This window comes from Lycorma delicatula, chromosome 1, assembly GCF_047948215.1.
Source record: "Lycorma delicatula isolate Av1 chromosome 1, ASM4794821v1, whole genome shotgun sequence".
NCBI lineage: Eukaryota > Metazoa > Arthropoda > Insecta > Hemiptera > Fulgoridae > Lycorma > Lycorma delicatula.
In genome coordinates, this window is record NC_134455.1 from 224,905,514 (window position 1) to 224,931,343 (window position 25,830).

Consider the following 25,830-nt stretch of genomic DNA (forward strand, 5'->3'; position numbering starts at 1 on the left):
ATATGGGTTGCAATAGTAAATGATGACAGAATATTCCCTTACTGTCATGTTATTTCTGGGCAAAAGATGTTCTTGTTCCAACAAAAATGAAAGAAGAAATTGTTTCAAAATATTTATTACTATATTGTGATGTTGATTACTATTTATTGCTTCAAAGTAAAATTCAGATTCAAAATAAAATTTAGGTTTAGTGCAAAATTCATTAAACAGAACAGTCCTTTATAGTATTTTATTTCAATATATACTGTTTTATATGAGTATATATTTTGGAAAATTTTTACTTCAAGTATTTTTTATTGTAGTTTCAATGTGATAATTGTAACATGTATAAATAAATGTGTGTATATATATACATATATATAAAATCATTAAAAATCTGAGATGATAAAATGTTTCAATGCAGTCCAGTTAAATTTTTCAACGGTTAGAGACATTTAAAAATATATTTCAGATCACTGTATATGTCAGTTAATTACTCAACTGGGTCACATTTCACTGCAGATTGTGTAATCCCTTTCCCCTAAACAAGTCATCTTGTCATTAAACCATGTAACAACTGTTATTAAATCACAAATTAATTTATAACCAGAATTTTTAATTATGAAGCTTGCAATTTTCTAATTAAATTTGTATAAATTGAAGTAATGGTTAATTATAACAAAAATTTATAAGAAAACTAATTTTTATACTTTATTTAAAATTTCTAACTATTATAAATGATAATCTACATTAATATATATAAAATTTTCAAAACTCATGTCAAACCTTTTCTCTTACTCTTGACTTTTGTTTGTTTTTGATGTCTTATTACCATCATAATTTTTGTAATGAGTAAGATGAATTTACAAAGAGTATTATATTTCTGTTTTGCGGCTCATCATTTAGTCAAAATTTAGAAGGCATTTAAATTAATGAAGAAAGCCATCAGTAATGTAAAAAGAATAAGTTAGTGTAAAACCGAAAGAGAGTCTTTTAAAGATGAAAAAGTTAGTAACAACTCTTTCATCATGAAGCGATAAAATAATCAGTTTTAAAATGATCAGTTTAATAGAAATTTAGACTTTTTTTAATTATTGTGTAAGAAATAGAATGAGTAGGTTTGTGGGGTTGAATAGAACTCCATTTTTTGAATGTAAGCCATCTTATGTTGATTAAAGTTCATGTAAATATTATCTTCTGAAATCATTAACAGTGATAATGGAAATACTTTTATGAAAAGGTTAAAGCAGTTTTAACTGATTTTTTTACTCTGAAAATTACTTTCCAATAATAAATAGTTTAGTTAGTGGTATGTTTAGGATCAGATTTAAGTTGAAATTTTTACTCACCTACTAATAGTTGACTGACGTTGTAAGTGTGGTGTCATAATTCTTTGTAGAGTGTAATTCTTTAGGTATTCAAACGAACTATATTCAATAGTAGAAGTTTCTCAGTTGGTTTATCAAGAGCTACTATGGGGGTTCTTTTTCAGGTGCAAAATGGTCTTTGTGCAAGATGGTGATATTTATTTTGCAAGACCAAGCTTGTAGGATGTGTGTCCTTGATGAAATGTAGGAATTAAAAGTTTTTCTTTTGAATGGTATTTGGTGGACACATGTAAATTCAGTTATGCATGTAACGGAGAGGTGATATTTTGAGGAAACAGTAATTTGTAAGATAGAAAGGAAACAGAAGATAAGTGGAATTTGTAATATAGTAATCTGTAGAGGGAATAAAAGGATGAATATTTGACAAGTGTTTGAATTTACAAAAGGGAATGAATTAGCTATTTGTCAGGAGAGGCGTATGAAGTTTGTTTATTGCATTTAAAATAAGTTTATTTAAACAACACTAATATAACAAATAATTGTGTTATTAAAAAATAAACATAAAATTAAATTATAAAAGTAATTAATTGAAATATCAAATTTGTAAAATGCAGTGAATGTTCTAATGATACTCATCTTAACCAAAAGACTAATAATGAACCAATAACAATAATCTGGTTTAGAGACAGTACTAACCAGTTGTTTTTGATAAGTTCATTCTTTCCGCATGTTGTCGTTATATTTACATTATCCACTGAAAAATATTTTAGTCAAGTGATACAGATTTTTTATAGCAAAATACATTACGAGGCAATGGTAACATTATAAAATATAGTACATGCTGTGTTCCAAATAACGAGCTGGTAAGGGGGAAAGTAAAGAAGTCGATCTCTGTGACATAGGTTTAGCGTCTCAACCTTTCATCCAGAGGTTCTGGATTTGAATCTTGGTCAGGCATGGTTTTTTTAATATGCTACAGAAGTTCCATTTTCATATACCCATGTTCTACTTAGTTGTACGACAAACAGTCTCACAGTGATAATAGTCATAAAAATTGTAATCATTAATTGTAAAGATTAATTTTGATAATAAATTAGTTTTATTATCAAGGTTAATAATCCTGACAATAAAATGTTTAAATAATTTGAAATATTCTGCTTCAGTTTAGTTATTTGTAGTATTATTCTCATGTTTTTTCGAACATAATATCATTCTTTTTTAATTTGTCTACATTCCTCTTCTTTCTTTTGATAAGTGAAGGCATATCACTATTGAATAATTTACCATCTTGGTTGGGTTTAAATTATTCTAAATATTTGTTATTCGCTGGTTCATTGAAATAAATAAAAGTATTTGTTTTGATTTATTCCAAATTATTTTCATTATAATATTCAAAACTTATGTTTCATATGTGTAACGTTGTTATAACATATATATAACCTTGTTGTTAATTATAAATGACTGTAAAATACATTTTGAGTATCTATGGCTGATACTCAAAAAAAAAAAACAATTATAACAAATAAATTATATTATTTAAACAAATAAAACAACAATATTTTAACATAAATAAACAAATAAAACAATTATTATGACCCAAAAAGTCTGTGCGTTCATTGATGAACAAATTTAAGAATTCTTTACGTTGTTGTAAATGATTGTTTGGCTTACAAAACAAACATGGCCTAGAATTAAATTTTGAATAAAAACTGGCATTATTTCCTTTATATTACTTATTAGGATTCAAAGTAAAGCGTTTGGTTGAATTATTATAACGCTGTCCATTGGTTTTGTTATCTGTTTTCGCTTGCGTGTTTGAAATGAATGCATCAGTATTTTCGAGAAGTCATTTTGAATTAATAAATTCGATATAATCTTTGAAGGTGGGAAATCTTGCATTTGACAATTTTTCCTTCTATAATCTTGAAGTATTGTAATCCAATTTTGATGTTACAAAATGGACGACAATAAATTCATACTTGTTTACAGGAGGTTGCATTGCTTCAAGCGAATTTATATTTGAGGAAATTTCATTAATAAATTTGATAAAATATGTACGGAATCTCTTTTTATATAATCTGATTTTTAAATGTGCTCAGAATTTTGAAATGCAATTATATATTTGTTGTCAAATCGTACCTTTAATAATAGAGCAATCTAGAGCAATCAGATTCAAAGAAGAATGTAGATATTATAATTTTTTATTATTAGTTAAATCATTGCTATTATGTATTAAATCAATAAATATATTAAAATAGTGCTGCCAGTCTAACACATTACCTCTAAATACAGGTATATTAATGGGTTGTAGTTGTGTTTGTTTAATTATTGTATTTGAATTAATTCCTTTTTTAGATTTTTTTTTATCATTTCTTAAATGTTGCAATTTGCGTTCTATAATACACAAGTCTTGCTCGACTTGTTTACGATCCAAAGATAAATCATCATCAAATTCCATTTCAAGTTTTGATTGAATGATGTCATATTTGACTTGCAAATTAAGAAGATTCCTTAACTTAATTTGTAAGTCAATTCTATCATCTTGTTAGGGATCAAATTTGTCAGTAAAAATACCAATTGTCGTTATAGAGGCCTTTACTGACCCTGTATCTCTTATTATTTGTTCCAATTCTTTATTAGTATTAAATAACTTAATTTAACTATGTAAACTATTAACAAATTGGATTAAATATGAAATGAATCAATGATATTACATAAATGATGAAACAACGTAAACTAAATGTAGTAATAAATTTAAAAAAATATTACGTAAATGATGATGTGAAATTGTTGTGATCTATTTATTGTAGTAATTTGTTGAGTATTAAGATTCTAGTAATTTTAGATTATATCCACAGTTCTGGAAGACTAAATGATGATTCTTCAAAATTACAGATTATGTCCGCGATGCTAAAAGACCAATGATGATGATTCTTCAAAATTGCAGAGGATGATTTTAAAAAATTTTCAAATTATATCTGCGGTTATGGATTACAACCGCGGCTTGAGAACCAAATGTCGAATAATTTGCCCCTTGGTCTAATTCCTCGGTTGGGTTTAAACTATTCAAAATATTATGTTATTCGCTGGTTCATTGAAATAAATAAAAGTCTTAGTTTTGATTACATTTAAAATTATTTTTATTATAATATTCAAACTTATGCTTCATATATGTGAAATATAAGCCGGCCTTCAAAAATTATACATGCCGGCCTCCGTGGCGCGAGTGGTAGCGTCTTGGCCTTTCATCCGAAGGTCCCGAGTTCGAATCCCGGTCAGGCATGGTATTTTCACACGCTACTTTTCGTTCATCTCATCCTCTGAAGCAGTACCTAACGGTGGTCCCGGAGGTTGAAAAAAAACATTTTACGTGATCGGTAAATACAGGTTGAGTCTCTGTCTGATGGCTGATACTAGACTGAATGTTCTGTTGGGAGCCAGTGTAAAGTCTTACTTTTAGCGTGGAGGGAGCTACGTGCAGCCGTTCCAATTATTATAAAAAATTTATAATAAAATTTAAAATTCCTCCTTTTAATACAATTTAAAGAACATGAGATGTAACCTGAATCTTAACAACCATCACTAACAAAAATTGGTGGTGGCATGCTACAGAGTATGTAAAGGAAGAGAAGTTCAGACGACAACTTGCATACTTTGAGCAACTCGAAATAAAAAGAAAAATATAAGGATAAACCCTGTTAAAATTCAAGCACATCACAAAGAGCGTCGTTTTCAAAAACAAAGAGTATCTTTTTTTGATCCTCCAAACACCTTTGCCGCACCCAGTGGCAGAGTTACTCTCAATGCTATCAGTAATAGCCTCTAAAAAAGCCGAATTTATATTAAAATCTAGAATGGACTCCAGTTAAGTTTTTATAAAATTCACCTTAAACTGTATAATAGCAAATAAAATTATGGCAATCTGCACTTTTTTCCTCTGCTGTGATTTAACTTGTGATTCAATCGGTTTAGTCTTTTTACGCAGTTAGACAAACTTTTTTCATATACATAACAAAAGAAATTGGGTTTTAATAGTAAAATAATTGTTTTTTATAAGATTGTATTGTACCCAGTTTTTAAGAGAAATTTATATTTGAGTTCAAATGTTTCTAATAAAAGGTAAAAATTTATAGATCCCTAACTAGGCCGATTACAAGGTAAGACAATACATTAATAATAATAAAAAAAATAATGCTGTCTTTATTTTGGTTTTTCTTTTTTATTATTTTTTTTAACGTGTCTTAATATTAATATATAACATTATTGTTAATAGTTGGCATTAATAAGTATTTGCCTTAATAACAATATTATCAGGGACAAAGATAGTTCACTATTCATCCTTATCGCCTAAATTTTATTCAGCTAGATGTATTTAACTCACAAAACGTTTTCGTCAATATAAACATTCCGTTTCATCAAGGCATTCCGTTTCAGAGTTCATAGAGGCATTCAGAAAGAATACTCTCACAGTTAGCGAACAAAATAAATAGAAGTTATTCAAGGCCGCGGTACGGCCATTATAATTATTTAAAATGTCACAAATTATTTATGCCACAATTATTTATGTCATGTAACAAATATTGCTGAGCTATATATCTTATACGACTAGCAACCTTAAACGGAAGTGAACCCGTATAATGAGCATTATATTAATTTGTTCAAATTTTTTATTTTAATAAAAGTTGATTGTATTTTAAGAGATTAAAGAGAAAAAGAACGAGGTTGAATGTAAATAAATTAAAAGAGAATGATATTAAGTTCAAAAAAACATGTGAATTAGTACTACTACAAATAAGAAATTAACTAATCTGAAATAGAATATTTTAAAACATTTAAAAATTTTATCGTCAAGATTATTAATCATAATTAATCATTACAATTAACGATTAGAATTTTTATGATTATTATCACCGGGCCGCGTAAGACGGTAAGACTGTTTCCCTTACAACTAAATGGTGCTTGAGTGTATGAAAATTAAACTTTTATAGCGTATGAAAAATGCCATGCTTGACCGAGAGATTTGAATCTGGGACCTCTGGATGAAAGGCAGAAACGTTATCCTACGTAACGGAGATCGACTTTACTTTCCCCCTTACTTACTTGTTAATAGAGGCACGGCATGTACGTACATCCAACTGAAGGATGGTATTCCCATCTAAACTACAACTAAAAAAATGCCTAATAACTCATTTGTCTAATAGAGTTTCTTTCAAGGTAACGGATGATATCAATAATTAATTAATATGATATATGTTCGTCCCATGTATGCATTCGAGATCTAACCATCAAGGAATTGCTGGATTTCAACTCATTTGAGCGATTTTGGGCGAGTCACTACATGTTAAGCTAGTGAAGAACTGAAAAGTTTGAAATGTCCTTAAAAAATGTTTGCTGCATTGTGATATACGAGTAAATATTGTTTTAGTTACCGTTTTACGATTTATCTTCTAGAAGAATTTTTGTAGGAGAATATTATATATAACATTCATTAAGCCAGAAGAGATTTATGCAGAAAAGTTATCCGTTATTACTTATGTTATGACGGTGCAGTTTTGCTATGAAGAGATTCGATTCTTTTTTAGGAACGAATAACTGACCATAAAAAACTAACATCTGAAGGAATAGAGCAGATCAAGAGAGTTTTTAATGACAAAGGAATGTGATAAAATTTTTTTTAGGTGAGGACTGAACTTTTCATTATTCAGCAGATACATCAATTTCGACATACTAATAATGTCAGATTTGAAAATCTTACTTATGGAAAAAATAATAAGGATGTTTTGCTTTTGTTTTCCAAATACGAACTATTTTAAAATGATTTTATGGTTTATTTTGTGACCTGAATATTTATTTTTAAAAATTGTTGAGTTTTCACGAATTCCTATTTTGTCAGTGTAAATCTTAGCAAAGGTGTTGTTCATCACACTTTCTGTTAAGTCAGATTCAGTGCCTTGCAAGCCGACATGAAAATTGGTGTTATTCGATTTCCCTACCGTCTTAGGCAAGTTTTATTTCATTATACCTTGGTGGCACTCAATTTTTAAGGATTATATTGTGTCTTCTTAAACTAATATATATTTTCTGTAGGTTTTTTTAATTCAGTAATAAGTAAATAAACAAATAGAAACGTTAAAAATAGTATAAAATATTCCTTTAATAAAAGTTATAAGTATTTTTTATGTTGTTGCCATTTACTTTAGTAGGTATAATTTCATAAAGTTTTTGAATCTTAAGATCTTTTGAATCTTAAGGTCCATTGTCGGAATATAAAAATTTACGCAAACGTAATGTGGCGTGATCATTGCAATAATAAAATTTCAGCTCAAATGATTTTGAAAACGTTCTTTAAATTTGATAATTTTAAGAATTAATAATTCTTTTTTTTTAAGTTAAAAAAATATCGTAATTTTTCTAATTGAATAAAATTATTCATTTTTATTCATAATTAACAACTTGTTATGTTTAAAATTATCTTTAATTATTTTAACTGTTTTATGGAATTCATTAATATATCTAATATTAACAGGGTATTGATTATTATTAATTTGACTTATATTATCTTGCTTATACTTTATTTGTTCTATTAATTTTTCATATTTTTCTATATCATTTGCATCTAAATTACTAGTAAATAATTGAACAATTGAACCAAGTCCATTAATAATTCTTCTCTTATTTTTTATTTTACTATTTAACAAAACTATTTATAACTTTTCATTTATCAAACATCTTCGTATGATTAATAAAATTGAAATAATTACTTACATCTCTAAACTCATTACTATTATCGGTTACAAAATCTTATTTTTAACTTACATTGTATAATTGATTATTGGTGAAACAGTTTAATACATATACGTAAATATTATTCAAATTTTCTAAATTATAATTATAATTTAGATAAATTGTTTAATAACGTACAAATATATGATATGAGCTAATATAATCTAACTCTAGCTATTCCCAAATTAACAGTTACATCTCTGGGATGGTATCCTTTTAGGAACAGGAAGGACTGCAACAAGATTTAAGAAAGGATTAGTTTTTATTTTGGACGACGAGTTTTTCTTTTGCAACTGCTTTAGTTTTTGAGGTCGTTTAATTTTCGACAAATGACTTTTATTTCTAGTATTTTTGTTTTTCGTTGTTTGTTTAATGAACTGATTTCTTTCTTTGTTATATTTATTCTTTGTTTTCAATACTTTCTTATTTTGTTTTTAAACAAAACACATCTATTTATATATATTTTTCACATTTATTTATATAATTTTGAATATGTTCTTTTAAATTCGAGTTATAACATTTTCTTTTAATTTGTAGATAATTTTTCTGTGTTCCTCTACTCATTATTAATATCTCTAAAACTTTGTAAATTTTTCGTAAATATCATTTCCAAAAAAAAACAAACTATATTTTATATTAGGAACTAAATATTATTTTATAAAATTAATAATAGATATTATTAAATAGTTTATTTCCAGATATTTCGATTGTTATCCTAATTTTGCTATTATTGAGTATTTTTTGTACCTTTACTTTATGCTAGTTATTTTTCACTAATTTTAATACATTCTGTTTTTTCAAAATTAAATGGTTCATCAATTATTAGTATTTTTGTTACTGTGTTACCTTCAAATTTTGAATGAATGCATCGTTTGGTATGAATGCATTTTCTTCCTCGACTTGACCTTAATGTTGTTTTGCTGTTTAATTAACAGCTTGTTAATGCTGTTTTCAGTTGATTGAATTTCGTCGCGATTTTCACTGTTTGTATCCCCTGCCGTGGTTTCAAAAATGTAATTTGTCTTTTCACTTATATTTAATTATATTCTTGATAAAGCATCAGCATTTGGTTTTTTGTGGGCTATCTCGTAGTCAAATTGTTATAATTTTAAACGCCATCTTAAACTTTATGAGTTTGGTTCCTTAATTGGAAATAACCATTGTAAAAGTTTATGGTCGGTAAATATTTAAAATCTTTTCTGTAAAGATATGGACGAAAAAATTTCGTTTTCCAAACTATAGCGAGTAGTTCTTTTTCTATTGTTGAATAATCTGTTTCTGTATCACTAAAAGGTTCTACTTGCATATACAACGGGCAAAGGTACACGATATTGTAAAGGTATATAAAGGCTTCAATATAATAACAATTCTTAGAATTAACACATTTCGAGAAACATATTCCAATAACAATACTTTCATGTGCTAAAAACTGTATTCCTAACTTGAGTTAAATATATACATGAGAAAGTTTGTGGATCTGTCCACTTTTCTTGCAACAGCATCAAGCGAGAACCAATTGACCAATAGCTTTCAAATTTTCAGGATACATTCGTGTTATTTCAGGGACGGTTTTAAGCCATAGATCGAGGCTCTAGTCCCTTGGGTTAAGATATTAAAGGTAGAAATTAAAAAAAAAATTAATCCTTTTACTTCGTTATATTTCACCAAGGCAACAGAAATGAAATGAAGTAAAATGACTAATTCTGTTTTCTTTAATGAATATCTGTAAAATATTTAATATTCTCACAACTATGAAGATAACGATCGCGTTGGGAGCCCAAACGGCTAGATGGTGGGGTGAACGAAACGAGCCCTGACCGGCTACTAACACACACACACACACAGCCAGAGAGAGAGAGAGAGAGGTAGTGAGAGAGAGAGTGAGAGATAGAGAGAGAGAGAGAGAGAGTGAGAGAGAGAGAGTGAGAGTGAGAGAGAGTGATGGTGTGTGTGTGTGTTAGTAGCCGGTCAGGGCTCGTTTGTTCACCCCACCATCTAGCCATCTAGCAAATAAATTAATTTTTTTTATTGTACAGGTTTCTTTAAATCTATTTAAAGTTGAGTATGTTCATAATATTAAAAAAAAATTCAACTGTGATCTTTGTTTTCAGGATGGAAGTAATTGTTACGTTTATTATCACGCTTGCATATTTCTGCTTTACATTGCCCATAAGGACTTCCGGTTCGGAGTACAAAATTGGAGTGGGTATTGCAGATATAACTGGTCCTCCAGTAGAAATCGCATTTGTAAGTATCAGAAAATTATTTGTAATGAGTAATTTAATGCGAGTAGTTTAATTTCCTTACAGGATATTTACGAATTATGCTACTTTTTTTTTAATAATAAAAATAAATACATGACATTATATCGCTAATTAGATATTTAAAATGTAAGAATTATTTACCTTTATTGCCACAATTGTTGTGTAATAAACAATGAAAACCACATTAACTTTTCACTTTACTTTATTAACAGTTGACGAAAACAGTTCACGTGTACGTGTAAGTTGTGTGCTGCCGCTGTCTCTCTTCTACTCGGACGCATGGGCCAATCGAGTGGAAGAGAGATAGATGCGGCACAAACCGAACGCTTAGGCCGATCGTGCCTCTCTCTTGCACGCTCGGCTCAGGCGGAACGGGACAATGAGTCATGCTTTTTCGTGCGTGCTGCCGGCGTTCATCGATTTATAAGACGTTGTCACGTCAAAAAAGCAAAACTATTGTAATTACAGCCTAAAGATATTCAAGCAGCTTTAAACTTTCAATGCTTTTAATTTCCCAAATTTTTATTATAAAAAAAAAAAAAACAGCTAAAAAAAATTTTTTTATTTCAACGAAATTTTTTTAGCCAAAATTTATTAAAATATTTAAAATTAAAAAGATGTTAACAACGTTTTGCTTAAGCGACAACATATTGTTTTTCGCTTATTATCGCGTTGTCGTTGTCATCGTGTTTTTTTATTCTTTTGGGAAAAAGGCTAGTTTGTACTTAGTTCTACAAGTGAAAAATACATTTTTAATAGTAAAAATAGTATTCAATTTTATAATTTTCAATACATTATGGGACCAATATTGGTAAAGTACTTTTTTAGAAAATATTATTGAAAATATTGAAGAAAACATTAACAATTGTGTAAGACGACAACGATGGAATTGTATCGTTCACAATAGAACATTTTTAAGTTGGCTTTTTTGAGTTTTACATTTTTAAAAGGGAAAGGTGTTAAATAAATTTTGAGTAAAGATTCAAATAATATTTTTTTTGAAAAGGCTAAATCAGAATTTTAAAAAAGTGATGCGAAAGCAAGATACAAATCGTACATTTTTTTATGAATTCTCATTAATTTTAACGCGCAGATTAATTTTAATAGGGAATTAGGAGTAATCACGTCAGTGATACATGAAAGTGTGTCATTTATTATTGACTATGGCCTATAAATATGAAAGTGTAATTACAGTTATAGAAACTAGTCATTATGGTTGGAGATTACTATCTACAAAACAATAGTCATTAGAATTAAACTGAATTCAAAATATGTAAAAAGTAGATTGCTAGATGTTAAGCTGAAATTTAAAAACAATAACGGTTAGAAAGGCCAATTAATACTTGAATCTATTCCTTTGGCAAAATAATCAAACTTTTTACAATTAATGTTATATGCTCGTAATTGTAAGATAATATAATATAAATTGCAAGGGGTAGGAAAGGCCGCAAGTGATTTAATATTCAAAATAGAATAGAGAAGAAAGGACAGTGGTTTATACAAATTGAAAAAGATTTTCGGAATAGAAATACCAGTAAGTGAATTTTGTTCTTTTTTGTGCGCTGAATCTGAAAGGAAGTCGGTTTTTCTCTATCACCCATCACATTTTTGTTATACACCCTTCACAAATTGCTAAATAATATGCAATTTTGAAAGTGGCCAAGTTTTTAGTATGATAAATTATGTAATGTATTATATATACGAGGTTTTTTTTTTTGGTGTTGGTAGGCGAAAAACGCCTGGGCGTTATCATCGCCCGGTAGTTATTAGTAAAAGGGTAAAATAACTCCGAAATAGTTAACTATAAAAGTAAAAGGCGTACCAATCATATAATAAAAATTTATTAAAACAAGCTAAGAAGGCAAAATAAAATGTAAAACTAATACCACAGACAAAGTTGATAAAATATAAAAGTTAAAATAATAGATTAAAGAAAGTATATAAAACTTACCTAACTCCGATGGGTTGTGCAAAAATCCCCTCCCCAGACAGCAAAATTAAATACATAGAATCAAAAATGAAATTGAAAATAAAGGTTAAAATTATTAAAAAAACTGTCCTTACAGAAAAACATATATGAGCATATTAAATCCGTTGCAGTAACCAGGTACTATGTAAAAAGAGAAACACCCGTTCCAAAATCCCGCTATCGTCGCACAAGACATCTCGGATGTTTCCGGGTATATTAAACTGACGACGCAACGCCGCATAATATATGCAGTCCACGAGAATGTGGTGCACAGTCATGCGGCAGTTGGATCGTGTGTACAGGGGTGCGTGTCCTCCTGACATTAAGTACTCGGGTGTGATCCTAGTATGTCCTATCCATAATCGGTAGAGGACTACTTCCTCACGACGAGTTTTTCTGCAAGAGGAGTCCCATGGCAACACTGAATCTTTAATCCGTCGGAGTTTATTATCGATGGTAGCCGTCCAGTCACTTTGCCACCTTGCTCGCAGTGATTGTTTTATATGATTGATAAAATCAAAGGTACTAACTTGGGTGGTGAAAGAAGGCTGAATACACGCTCCCTTGGCAGCAGAATCTGCTCTTTCGTTACCTAGAATTCCAACGTGGCTAGGGATCCAGCAAAAACCTACCTCCCTGTTGCGTTTATTTAACTGAGCGATTTTATCATAAATGTCAATGACGACAGGATGTTTGGAATAAATGTTTTCCAACGCCTGGAGAGTACTGTAATAGTTACTGCAAATAAAAATGCTCCTATATTTAGGGCCAACGATACTTAGAGCCTCATCCACAGCGAGTAGTTCCGCGGTGAACACACTCGTAACACCGGGTAGGCCAAACATATAGGACTATTCATTGATAACAAAAGCACAACCAACGTTACCGCCATGCTTCGACCCATAAGTATATATCACCACGGCTGGGTTCGATTTGGCGAGGAGAAACTGAAACATCTGCCGGAAAACAATAGGTGGCGTGGAACGCTTATCGTACGTTGTAAGATCAAACGTAAAATTTATATGGTTTATTCTCCACGTGCGGTTCGAGCACGGACTGATGGAAAGAACGAGGGAGAGTCAACACTCATACGCTGCAGCAGACGTCGTGTACGGACACCCACAGGCGCAGTACAACGTAGACGGTTCCCATACTCCCTCAAATTAGGATTCTTAAGAACTGGGTCAAAAGGTGGGTGATTCGGCTGTCCGCTGAGACGGGCAAAATAAGACAACAAAAGCTGGTCTCGTCTATCCCAAAGTGATGGCTCGCCACTGTCTACAAGTAAGCTCGCGATAGGGCTCGATCTAAACGCACCTGTGGCAAGCCGAAGAAAAGCATGATGCACACCGTCCAGTATTTTAAGTACAGTTTGACGAGCTGAAGAATAGGCGACACAACCATAATCCAAACGGGAACGAATAAGGAAGTAGTAAAAACGTAACATACATGAACGATCGGCCCCCCCAGTTGGTGTTACTAAGGATCTGCATCAGATCTAAAAGTTTGAAACATTTTGTCCTCAATTCCTTTACATGATTAATCCAGGTAAGACGGCTATCAAAAAGTAAACCCAGAAACCTGACGTAAGTAGAGACACCAATAAGCTCTCTGTTCAGCAAAACCCGCGGATTAGAAGGGTCCCATAGCTGAGAAAAGACTACACATTTCGTCTTGTCGGGTGAAAATGTGAAACCAGTAGTCCCTAATACTTGAAACAGCCAGCAGATATGTCCCACAAACATCGGGTAATCCTAAACGTCCTTCCGTTCCGTGGTCGAATGATGATTGCAAGTGTGCTATTCGGAATCGACGGCGAGCACTACGCAAATTCAATAATAGACCTACAACTGAACATCTAGATATGTACCGCAGGGCTAGGGAGGTGTGCTGTCGGGTCTTCTTGACCGCTAAGAGGAATTCATGGACGAAGTATGTGAACTCCATCTCACGTACTACTCCCACGTCTACTGTGTGGAGAAAAATCCATGCAATTTTCAGGTCGCCAGGGCCTATTCTCGGTCTCGTCGATGAGGGAGAACTCCTTATATCTTCGGCTGTAGCAAATGCTTTAGAGAAATCTTTCCGCTCGGTGTCTCTCACTTCGTCATATAGTAACGACTTTCAGAGGTACAAAGCACAGATGAAAGTATGTCGCTACTGACATCCCAGAGGGGGTGATCATGCGGGTTACTTTCGTGGGGACCTTGTTAGTTGGCCATCTGTGGTAGCCTCTGCCCGTACCGGCAGCACGTTGGGAGCAGGACTTTTGTATGGACCACACTGTTGGATTCAGTTATTGCGACGCAGGACTTTTCACTCACCCTTGTCAGCCCGGAAATAGTGGCTGTCGGCAGCACTTTGGGAGCAGGAGCTTTTGTACGGCCACACTGCTGGATTCAGTTATTGCGAAGCAGGACTTTTCACTCATGCTTGTCAGCCCGGAAATAGTGGCCGTAAGCGAAGTAACCTGATCAGAAAGCATCTGAACGAGTTTCTTAAGTTCCGTGCAGGATCCGCACTGTGGAGTATGAACAGGTGAAGCAGTCTGTTTTGACGCAGCAGTGGCGAAGGACACATCAGGTTGAACGAGGTTCCGTGAGTTAACTTAACTATCTTCCTATATTCCCTGCGTGCAGCCGGGAAAGATAGTTTCTGCTCAGTACAGATCTTGAGAATCGCCTTCTCTTCCTTAAAGGTTGGGCAATCTCGGGAGCGAGCCGTATGCGAACCATTGCAGTTCGCACATTTTTATCTTTCCTCGCAGTTAGCGTCACTATGGCCTTCGGTAGCACATCGAGCACAGATCTCCGACCTCGAGCAAGATGTTGTAGTGTGACCGTAGCTTTGGCACCTGAAACACCGCCGTGGGTTGGGAATGAACTGGTGTACCCGAACGGAGAGGTAACCCTCTCTAATCCTCTCTGGAGGAACAGGAAGACTGAACGTCAGTATAAGGGACGGCGTCGATTCTTCTGTCCCGTTCTGCCGTTTCATCATACGTTTCAACTCTACAACACCTTGAGTACTAAGTTCATCAGCAATTTCCCTCAAATTCATTCCCAGAAGGTCACGACAAAAAATCACTCCACCAAGTGTAAGTGAAAGAGAAAACTGTGTTGGATGTTGTGTAGCCGAGTAAATGTATATGTTGTAATTCATGTAGTGTCCCTAGTGTAGTATACGTGTATAGTGAAAAGTATTCTGCAGCTAAGTGTGTAGTGGAAAGAAAAGCTGCAGAGGCTAGGCCCGTGGGGACGCCAACCCCCAAAGTCTATATATATACGAGTATGTATATATATTTAGTACTCAAATTTTATTTTGCTTTTTAAAAAAAAACCTTGTAAAATATAACAGACAGAGCAACATATCTAAAATTTTAGATGACTGTAATCGGTGAATTAATAAATTACTTCTTCCTTTTGTTTACGTTAGGGTCCTCTCTTTGTAGAAATCAACCGTAGTTACATCTACAACCATCGATTCCATCTACATCGAAACCAACCATCGATTCGTTCCATCTACATTATGTCGTTTTGCTACATTTTCAATATATCCTGGTGGAAGCTTTCTCCCTGCTCATCACTGACAGCAAAATATTCTACCAAATTTGTCGGGAAAAAGTCAAGATGGGATTGTAAAAAATAAATTTTTATTGACATCAGCAGCCTAAATTTTTATAGTTCTACAAAAGATTTTGTGATAAAAAATTACTATTTTCTGCTTGATTATTTCCAAGAAAACCATGGACTATGACTCCTTAAATTACTTCCATGGTGCCAACTTTACTTATTCAACTTTATCTAAAAATTTTCATTATTGAGTAATTTTCTAATTTGAAGTCTAATGTATTTCCTTCTTTTAATTTGGGTTCACTTAACTTTGGATACACTTGTCTTAAATATTTAAATTATTTTCTTTCTGTATTTAGTGCTTTAACAAAATCCTTCATCAAACCCAATCTTATATGTAAATGTCGCAAAATAACATGCTGAGGGTTGACTAAAGGGACATTTTTAATACTTTTTGGTCCAGAAGTAAAATTGTCTCTCTTTTTACTATTCTTTTGACCATAGTGTACACTTGTTGCATGACTGTACCACAAACATAAGAAACAACTGTATTTTTTAAAGCTACCTTGCAGATCAAAAAGGCCAATAATTTTCAGGTCGCCACAAATACGCCGTAAAAGAGCAGCTTATTTGGCTACTTTCAAAATTAATGACATACTTTCATGTCTGTTTCATTAAATTGTTAATAAATTTGGTAGCTGGACATCTTTAGCCGCCAAGATTTTTAATAAAATTAAAGTTGTATCTTACATCGATGTAGTGTTCATGTATCGATGTGTAGCGATCATATAGCGTTTAATCGTTGATTAAAAATTTATCGAAACCGTTTGTGTCACGACCTTACTTTATCGGAATCTTTATCGATAAGTACATAACTATAATGGCATCCGTTCAAGTGCAGACGCACGATGGCTCCACAGGGGACTGTCATTCTCCTGTTCACCCACAGGTCACTTTCTTCGGCTGAGTCTCAGGTCTTTTATACGCAACTCTTGATTCCTTGCTGGGTAATCTTTACCCAGTCCTCTTACTGATCTGGGTTCTAAATCAGGCTCTATCCCGTTCTCTGGCTTTAGTTTTCAGGATACTTGCTGCTAGGTGTACTAGCTTATCTCATTCCGCTCTTCCTATCAACATGTATGGAACTGTTTCTTCCGGAGAAAGCCAGCTTAACCCGACATCTTGTCTCACCACATCCCACCGTTGGCATTGGTAAATGGTGTGCTCAACGGTATCTTCAAGATCGCAGTATCTGCATAGAGGAGACGCTCTCATGCTAAATCGATGCAGGCAGGCTTCAAACTTGCTATGTCCAGAAAGGAGTTGCGTGATATAGAAACCTGTCTCATCCTGTCCCCTCTGCACCCATACATCTATTCTCGGAACTAATTCTCTTGTCCATCCACTAGTAGGTGAGGTATTCCCGACATCCTGCCGTTCGGCTAGAAGTTAGTCCTTAGCCTCGGTTTTTGTCATACCAAGATAAACCCGCCGGAGCATCAATGCACGCAGCCGAATTGGTGGAATCCCAGAGATGACCTCAATAGCATTTTGCGAAACCATGCGGTCGCAATGTTTATCGCATTATGTCTTTGAAGCGAGAATATTTTATCTATATTCCTTTTCTTTTCAAGAGCCTCTACCCACGTAGAGACGGCATAAAATATGATTAAAGAAGCCTCATATACGTCGTCTAGAAGCACGGAATCCTCCATCGACGGCCGGTACCACTACTCCGATCTCTAGCCCATTCAATTATGCGTTTCAACGCGTCAGTTGTGGACTTCCCCCAAACTAAGTCATATTGATTTGGGGAAAGCCGGTGGGCTTTCCCCAAATCTCTGGTGCGAGGTGGAAGCGAAAGCACCCTTCGCTTCCACCTCGCACCAGACTCTGTCAGTGATAAGTCTCTCCAACAGCTTACCCAGGGTGCTCAGCAAGCATATCGGACGATATGAGATACCTCTTCCAAACATGTCATCACTCTTCTTTGGCACCAGGACCAACCGCGCTTCCTAAAAAAAAAAAAACAGCTTAGAACAGCTTTGGAAAGCGACAGCTCTCCAAAGATGCATTATAGGCGTCCAGTACGATTCAACGATGTCTTGTCACCATTGATTTAACGAGAGATCCAGGGACCTCGTCCAACCCCTCTCTTATCTGCACTAATTCTCTTGACCGCCAGTCTCACCTCCTCAATGGAAAATCTTTGCTCGTGCTCCGGGACTATCTCATTCCACAGAGCTTCAGTTACTGGGAACAAGTCCTCGACAACTCGAATTGTTGTCTCTCGTGACAGGGAGGGAATGGGTGTGCCAAACTTGTTCCTGACAATTTTATATGCACCTTCGTAGGATTAACGTCCAGAACTGCTACTAGCTCCGCCCAGGCTTTCGCTTTGGCTTCCTTAATGGCCTTAAAGGGACTTTATTGCTTGTCGCTACGCAACAAGTAACTTGTCTACATCGTTAGAAGTTCTCCTCATTGCTCTCTGAAATTTCCTTCTTGCAGCAATTGTAGCTGCTCTCCTCGTAGCAATTTCATCAGTTCACCAGTGGAATCTTATCTTTGCCGGTCCCTTCGGTCGTCCGCCTCGAATGCACTCATCACACATCTCCTCCATAAGCCATTCAGGTGTGATTGTCCGAGCAGGGTCCAACCGATTAGCCATCCTGTCCACAATACGTTTGGTTTGAAGTTCTGAGGGTCGTCACCTTTGTCTACGAGCAGGAATTCCCGACCTTCCACACTCTACCGTGAACATAATAGCCAAGTGGTAACTCGCCAACTCTTCCTTACAAATCCGCCAGTCCTTGATCCAATGGCCAATCCTATCAGAGAACGCGGTAACATCCACAACCCAGCCTATAATATATATATATATATATATATATAATAGTATATATATTAAAGTATATACATGTATATAAAGTTTGTTTGTTCTCACATCAAGCGAAAACTAACCGTGTGATTGCATTCAAATTGCAGGATATATTTGCGTCATCCCTGGAAAAGTCTTAAGTCATAAAATCAGACCCTAGCTCCCTTAAAGGTAAGATATTAAAATTATTCATCATTTCTTCACCCCCAAGGAGGATGAAGATGTGGATTAAAGATATTAATTAAGGAAAAAAAGATTAATCCTTTTACTTCATTATCATATTTCTGCCATCAAGTCAAAGAAATAAAATTATGAATTTTTCCTCACGAAAGGTGTGTGCACTTATATTACCATAATTACTATTATTCTGTCTTTTGTAATTTACTTTCTTTTTCAAGATTCTATAAGCGTGAATACTTCAATTGTTATTTATCAGTATTATTCTCACAACCATGAGGATAACGAATAGTGAGGGGGTCTGGGGCGGAGCTATCTGCGTAGACGGGATTGGCGGCCAAAGCGAGCTGTGCTGGTGTCCAGGGCATCGGTCTCCATGGCAACATGGAAGTGGCGAGCGAAGCGAGCTCTGCGGCTCTGGATTAGCTCTGCGGTTCTAGCTCTCCGAGTCCTCAAGGAGCCCCTGAGTTGAATCCGAAGTTCACCTGGGTCGACCTCCGCGGCGCGAGTTGTAGTGTCTCGGCCTTTTATCCGGAAGTCCCGGGTTCGAATCCCGGTCAGGTATGGAATTTTCAAACACGCTAAAAATCATTCATCTCATCCACTGAAGCAATACCTAACGGTGGTCCCGGTCGTTAAACAAAAAAAAGAAAAATATCTGGCTCGAAGGACCGACTAGTTACACATATTATTTATTAAATATTATTATAATTTATGTTTCAAACATTTGGATGGTCAATACATAAATTTCTACTATTCATATTATGTTACAAACTAATATGCTTATACGTTGATGTCATCATAAAGAAATAAAATTGTGCGATCGATTCACAAATTTTGCCTACAGAGAAGGTAAAATTTAAAACAATTTCATGTGAAACTTTATTTTTAATGATTAAACTTTGACATTTCAAATTGTCTCTTTAAACGTTGAATTTATCCGATAACACGAATACAAAAATAAAAACTAGAGAGTTCAATTACTTTCAACTTTTATTATTAAAAAAACATTTAATATTAAATATGAAGCTGCAAGATGAATATGAGAGCTATGTTATGTTTTGTTATATTACAAATTGAAATATGCATATCGCAATAGTTATGTCAATAATTTTACATTCTTTGAATTCTATAAACTAATCTTCAACTTCCCTTGTTTTTCTTTTCTTTTTTTTTTACTTAAGTAATTAATTTTATATAAAAAAATATTTAATCAAACGTTATGAGATTTCATTACACACAAATTTAAGTTTTTGAACAGCTATACAGAATTACAGAGTGTAAAAGCAAATACTTTTTCAGAAATTCTACACTATTTTACGCAGCAGGGTACGTGTACTAAATGGTAAATTTTCATGATGTTTGAGAATCAATATTAAAGACTGCGATTGTAGAATAAATCCGGGATTGTATTATTATCGGTTTACTCTCGGATTTTGTAATATATTAGTCTGTCTGATATTAGAATTGTCTCTCTTATACAAAAAAAGCAGAAACATTCTCATATTTTATTATTGCGAACATGTTGTAATCTCGTCAGATGTTAGAAATACTTGATTGTACAAGAAATTAGATTACGTTGTGGGGCAGAATTGAAATAAAACATCAATGATGGAAAAACTAACGATCGTCACTGTATTTTTAATAGTATTAAACTAACTTAAAAGCTTACTTTTGAATGGTTTTTAATCACACACGTAACAAATGAACAATGAAATTAAGCAATGAAAATGAATAATTTTTCTATTTATTTGTTCTATTTCTTTTATAACATTTTTTTTGAAAATGGTATATTTCTGTGTGTGTGTGCGCGCGCGCGTGCTGGTGTGTGAAAAAATCCTGGAAACTAGTGCGCGTTTTAAATATAAAACTGTGTTATTAGAAATAAAAAATACACTGTTCTAATCAAAAACAAGAAACTAAATTTACTAAACTTATAAAAATTATTTCCTTTTGGGATGTTTGATATGCAATGGTGGCCAAAGATAAAGTATAAAAATAAAAATAATAAAGTATAAAACGTACTTTAATTGTAATATACGAGTAATAGTAAAATGTAGTACAATGATTCAGAAAACTGGATTATTACATTAAGTTATGCCAGCTCTATTAATGACCTAAACATTGATATTAAACTAAGAATATACGTTTAATATATTTTTCTTAAAACATTTTTCTCTTTCATTCCAGAAATTTTGAAAGAGGTTAAAATTCAGTTAAGAAAAAAATGAGAAATATGGACAGTTAACCGCATAATGGGCGGTATACATGCCTATAAAAATAGGAAACGTGAATTTTGAAAATTTTCACGAATCAAGTTCACGAATTAAACACTTATAAAATTTTTAATAGAAACAAAGAACTGATTGGCCTAATTTCTGTGGAAAAGCAACACATTGGCGTTTGAATCCCTTCGTTGAAAGTTGAAGTATAATAAAAATAAAATCTTAATAAAAAGTAAAAATAATTTAAAAAAATAATAAAATCCAAAAGGTCAGCCAGAACGAGACACTATCAATTTGAAAAAATACTAATGGTTTTTTTAGAAATAATTAGATAATCCATTCATATTTATATCTGTTTATTTCCGTAACGTCTCCATATTCGATATTTTTGATTAAAAACACAGTTCTCAGTTTGATATTTATTTTACCTGTGTTTCCATTAATTATGATACTTTCAAGAGAGAAGTATATCTGTGTTTGTGTGTGTGTGTGTGTGTGTGTGTGTCTGTGAAATTTTAAATTACTTAGCAAATATTAAAATTAAAAAATAATAATTCGTTTAAAACCAGTCACTCTTGGTTTTGCATTAAAAGTTATTAGAAAAAAGGTTTGAAATTTTAATTATTTATATATTTACAAGTTAATTTCAGTAATTTATAAAAATGTTTCAAAAAAGTCGTCTAATATCTAAAGGAATGTATTGAAAGAGAAAATATGTTATTTAGTTGAAATAAATTATGCCTTCACCTTTTTCAAAAGAAAAAGTTATAAAATAAATAATACAAATAAATAAAAAAATTCTATAAATTTTCATTGTTTATTTGATGTTGTGATTCGAAAGTAAGCTTATAAGTTAGTTTAATGCTATTAAAAATGTAGCAACGATCGTTGTTTTTTTTCATCATTGATCTTATATTTCAATTCTATCCCCAATGGTGGCCCGTTGTCGTTGTTGCGGTATTCTGACTCCCGTAGAGAGCCCCAAGGAATTATATGTTATTTTTTGTTAACTTCTTTTAATTTAATTTCAATAATATTATTATGACTTTCATAAATTATATTTAGTCGTATTTTTTCATTTATTAATATTAGCACACAAATGAAACTTTTAATATAATTTTATTATTCCATTCAACTGACAAATTAAGAAATAAAATATTTTACCTTATTATTTATTTTTCCACTTTTAGATTAAGTAACTGGACTGTATGACTGTGCTCGATCAGCGTGATGTAATGACTGGCTACACAATTTTATATTAAAATTGGTTTAAAAAAAGGAAGTGAATTAACCTACACTGTAAAGGGGTTATTCGGTTAAAAAAGCAGGAATAATACATTTCATTTCACCCTCTTCATAATTAGAAATTATATTTTTATTAAAGAAATATCTTTTCTTTATTAAAAAAGAACAACGCAATTTTTTAAAAACATACCTAAAAAGGGGATTTTTAAAGGGGATTTTGAAAATGATTTCAACCTACAACTATATCAATTTATTGCAGTATCCATGTGGACTTATTAATTAATCTGTTAATTAAAAAGCTTAATTAAATACTAAGTACTAACCAGCAGTAGTAACTCTCATATGTCTTCTTATAAATAGCGATATTACAAATTAATTTTTCACGTTTTATTTTAAGCTAAGCGTAAAGCATCGAGTTTGTTTTGTTACATTTTATTTTAATTTATTCTATGAAGTTATCATAATACTTAAATTTTAATCTCAGGAAATAAGTCCTTAAATATCTCCTCATAGAATCGCATTACTCCCGTTAAACTTAATTTGCGCTTACCAAAGAGACTTATTTTAATTTTATATTTTTCTATTTTTTCCATTTAGTAACTTTGTTTTTTACTTGGCTTATTAAAATGTATTTAATCATTCTTCACATTTAGTATTACACGTACACATGTCAAGTACATAAATTATAGTAACTCAATTACTGTACCTTTATTACCTTCTATCTTTTATTCAATATTACAATAAAAAACTAAAATAAACATCTTTTTTAATCTATATTTAATTCCGGCTTTATGCCGCATTAGGTTAAATAAAATCAAAGCTATTGCTATTTTTTTTCTTTTTTAATAATTAGTATTAATCTAACACGATTAATATTAATTAATAAAAAAATGAAATGTAAAATTATGGTGAAGTACAGTTATCTACATTTGTTATTAAATTATTGATATGGAGAACATACATACATATATATATATACGTATATAATACATAATATATGCTCGGGGTTCTGACATTGAGCGTATATAAGCCCCGGATGTTGCCAGGAACAACTCTCTTGACTGTCAGACTCATCACTCTCACTCTACCTTAGTAGTCAGTCATCAGGGACAGGAAGCTTCGAGAATATCCGAGGTCATTTAAGGATCTTTCATCTGCACTACTCCAACATCGTTCCTGAAGGATTACGATCGGCGGCTATCAGGACGCAAACTCAAGCCTGACACAACTTCAATCGATTCAGATATTTTATTATCAAAAGGTTTATTTCAGAAGCAAAATTTCAACGTTAATATTAACACATCCGCGGGAGCTGGACTATTCGTTCAACTATCACAGGCTAGCCATCTATTATTCTTTTATCAAGCTATCTTTTTTAAATTTCAGTCTAGAGGATTTTTTTATTTTCAATATTAAAGATCAAAATTTAATTTTTTATTTTCAAAATTTAACTTTTTTATGTTATAATTATTTTTAACGATTCAATAAAATTGTATATTTAATATCAGCATCACTTTTTAATTAAAATATTTTATCTCCAATTCCATCAATAACGTTCTGATAATATTATTATTTTTTATAATACCGGTCGTTTATGATTTTTATAGAAAACAAAACATAACTAAAATAACTTTATAAAATACGGTTAAACTTATTACGTAAATGTTATATTTATATAAAAAATAAATTTTCTGTAGAATTTTCAACACAGTAAAATTTTAAGGTAAACATATCTATCGTTATACTACTACTATTGTTATTGGAGACTAACGTTACGAGACCACACATGCACCGTTTTTTCGATAACCTTCTACAATTTTTCCCGCAACATCGTTATCCCGTCGCTATGGAACTTCTGTGGTCTCTAGTGAAAACATTTTGCACCTGGTTTTCACAGGCCTCTTCTGAAACTAACTTAACACATTCGGAGAGTACTGCAGAGACTGAAACAAATGATAGTCTGACGGTACCAGGTCCAGGCTATAAGGTGGATGCATTAAAACCTCCCAATCAAGTTCTCTCAATACCTGCCGCGTCATTAACGATATAAGCGGTCTGGCGTTGTCAGCGTGGTGTCCCTTATGTCCAGCATGTGGTCACCCTTTTTATTGACCAGTTCAGGCCGTTTATTTTGAATCGCTAGGTGCAATCACGCTAGTCGTGACAGTGCAGTCTGAGTTTATCGTTCTGTCTGGCGGCAGCAGCTCGTGAAGTACGATGCCCTTTCAATCCCGCCAAACGCACAGTATAATATTCATGGGCTTCAGTGTGGGTTTTTTGTCATAGACTGTGGAGCTATTCCTTGCTTCGACCCCGATTTTTTCGCAGATTGTTGTCGTAAGTTATCTACTTTTCATCATTTGTGATCAACCGCTTCAGAAAGGGCACGTTTTTGTTACGTTTAGTAGAAATTCACAGATAGAAATTCGATCGAGAAAATTTTTCTGAGTTCGATCACGTGGCACCCAAATATCGAGCTTTTTTTTTGTAACCAGCTTTTTCTAAATGGTTTAACACTGTTTGGCGATGGATGTTTAAGTCATTGGCAGTCATGACTGCTTACATACCGGTCTTCCTCGATTTTTGCCAGAATACGCTAACGCTATCTCGTGCGCAAAATGATCAATACTTTTTAGACTGTCTATTATTTCAGTGGGATAACACTGTTGACAAAGCCTTCAGTAAATAATATCTGCTGTGAAGAACGACACCGATTATCTTTGCCTTGTAAATAAAATTTTTATAAAGAATATCTTTTGTAAATAACAATGTATTAAATAATTTTCTTTCTTTTGTTTTTAAAAATATTTTCAAGGTGTAAAGCTCATATAACAAAGGTTCAGGTCTATAAAGAAAATAAAAACAGTGTAACCAAATCAGAAATTTCTCGTAGTTATCTTTTTTTATAAGAAACTCCATATGCACTATGTAAATGATGGTATGTTTTTAAAAGAAAATCCTGTTTTTTAATTTTTTTGTAACGAGGTTAAAAATACAGGCTAGGCATATAATAATTTAATAATTTATTAATCATATTCGTAAGTTACAGATTAAAATTACTAATAGATTCTACAAGAGTAGAAGAAGATTTATTTCTTGAAATTAATAAATGATATAGTAAAACACTGAACTGTTATAAAATATCAAATTCTTCTCTTCATGAATGACAAGTAGATGTATATTTTTATCCTAAAAAATTACTGAATTTAGTGATTTGACTGCAATGTTGTCGAATAAACAATTATAAAGGATTATGAATATCAAACGTTTTGTATTTATAAAAGAGAATGAATCCTTAAAAATGATTATGTTTTCTGATCTGGAAAGAATAATCTAACTAACATTCACTGTACGATTGAAAATCATTTCTGAATGGTGTTTTTGATAATTAAAATCAATATTCTAAT

The 25,830-nt window shown here is 32.4% G+C and overlaps 1 protein-coding gene across 2 annotated transcripts in view; it reads left to right on the plus strand.

Annotated features, from left to right (window-relative positions):
* CDase (neutral ceramidase) overlaps positions 1-25,830 on the plus strand; it is a 307,463-nt gene that overhangs the window by 40,392 nt on the left and 241,241 nt on the right. For both annotated transcript variants that reach the window (XM_075373680.1, XM_075373672.1), the window contains exon 2: positions 10,202-10,337. In XM_075373680.1, coding sequence (XP_075229795.1) covers positions 10,203-10,337 — 135 coding nt within the window. In that variant the 5' untranslated portion in view covers position 10,202. The remainder of the gene's footprint in view (positions 1-10,201; positions 10,338-25,830) is intronic.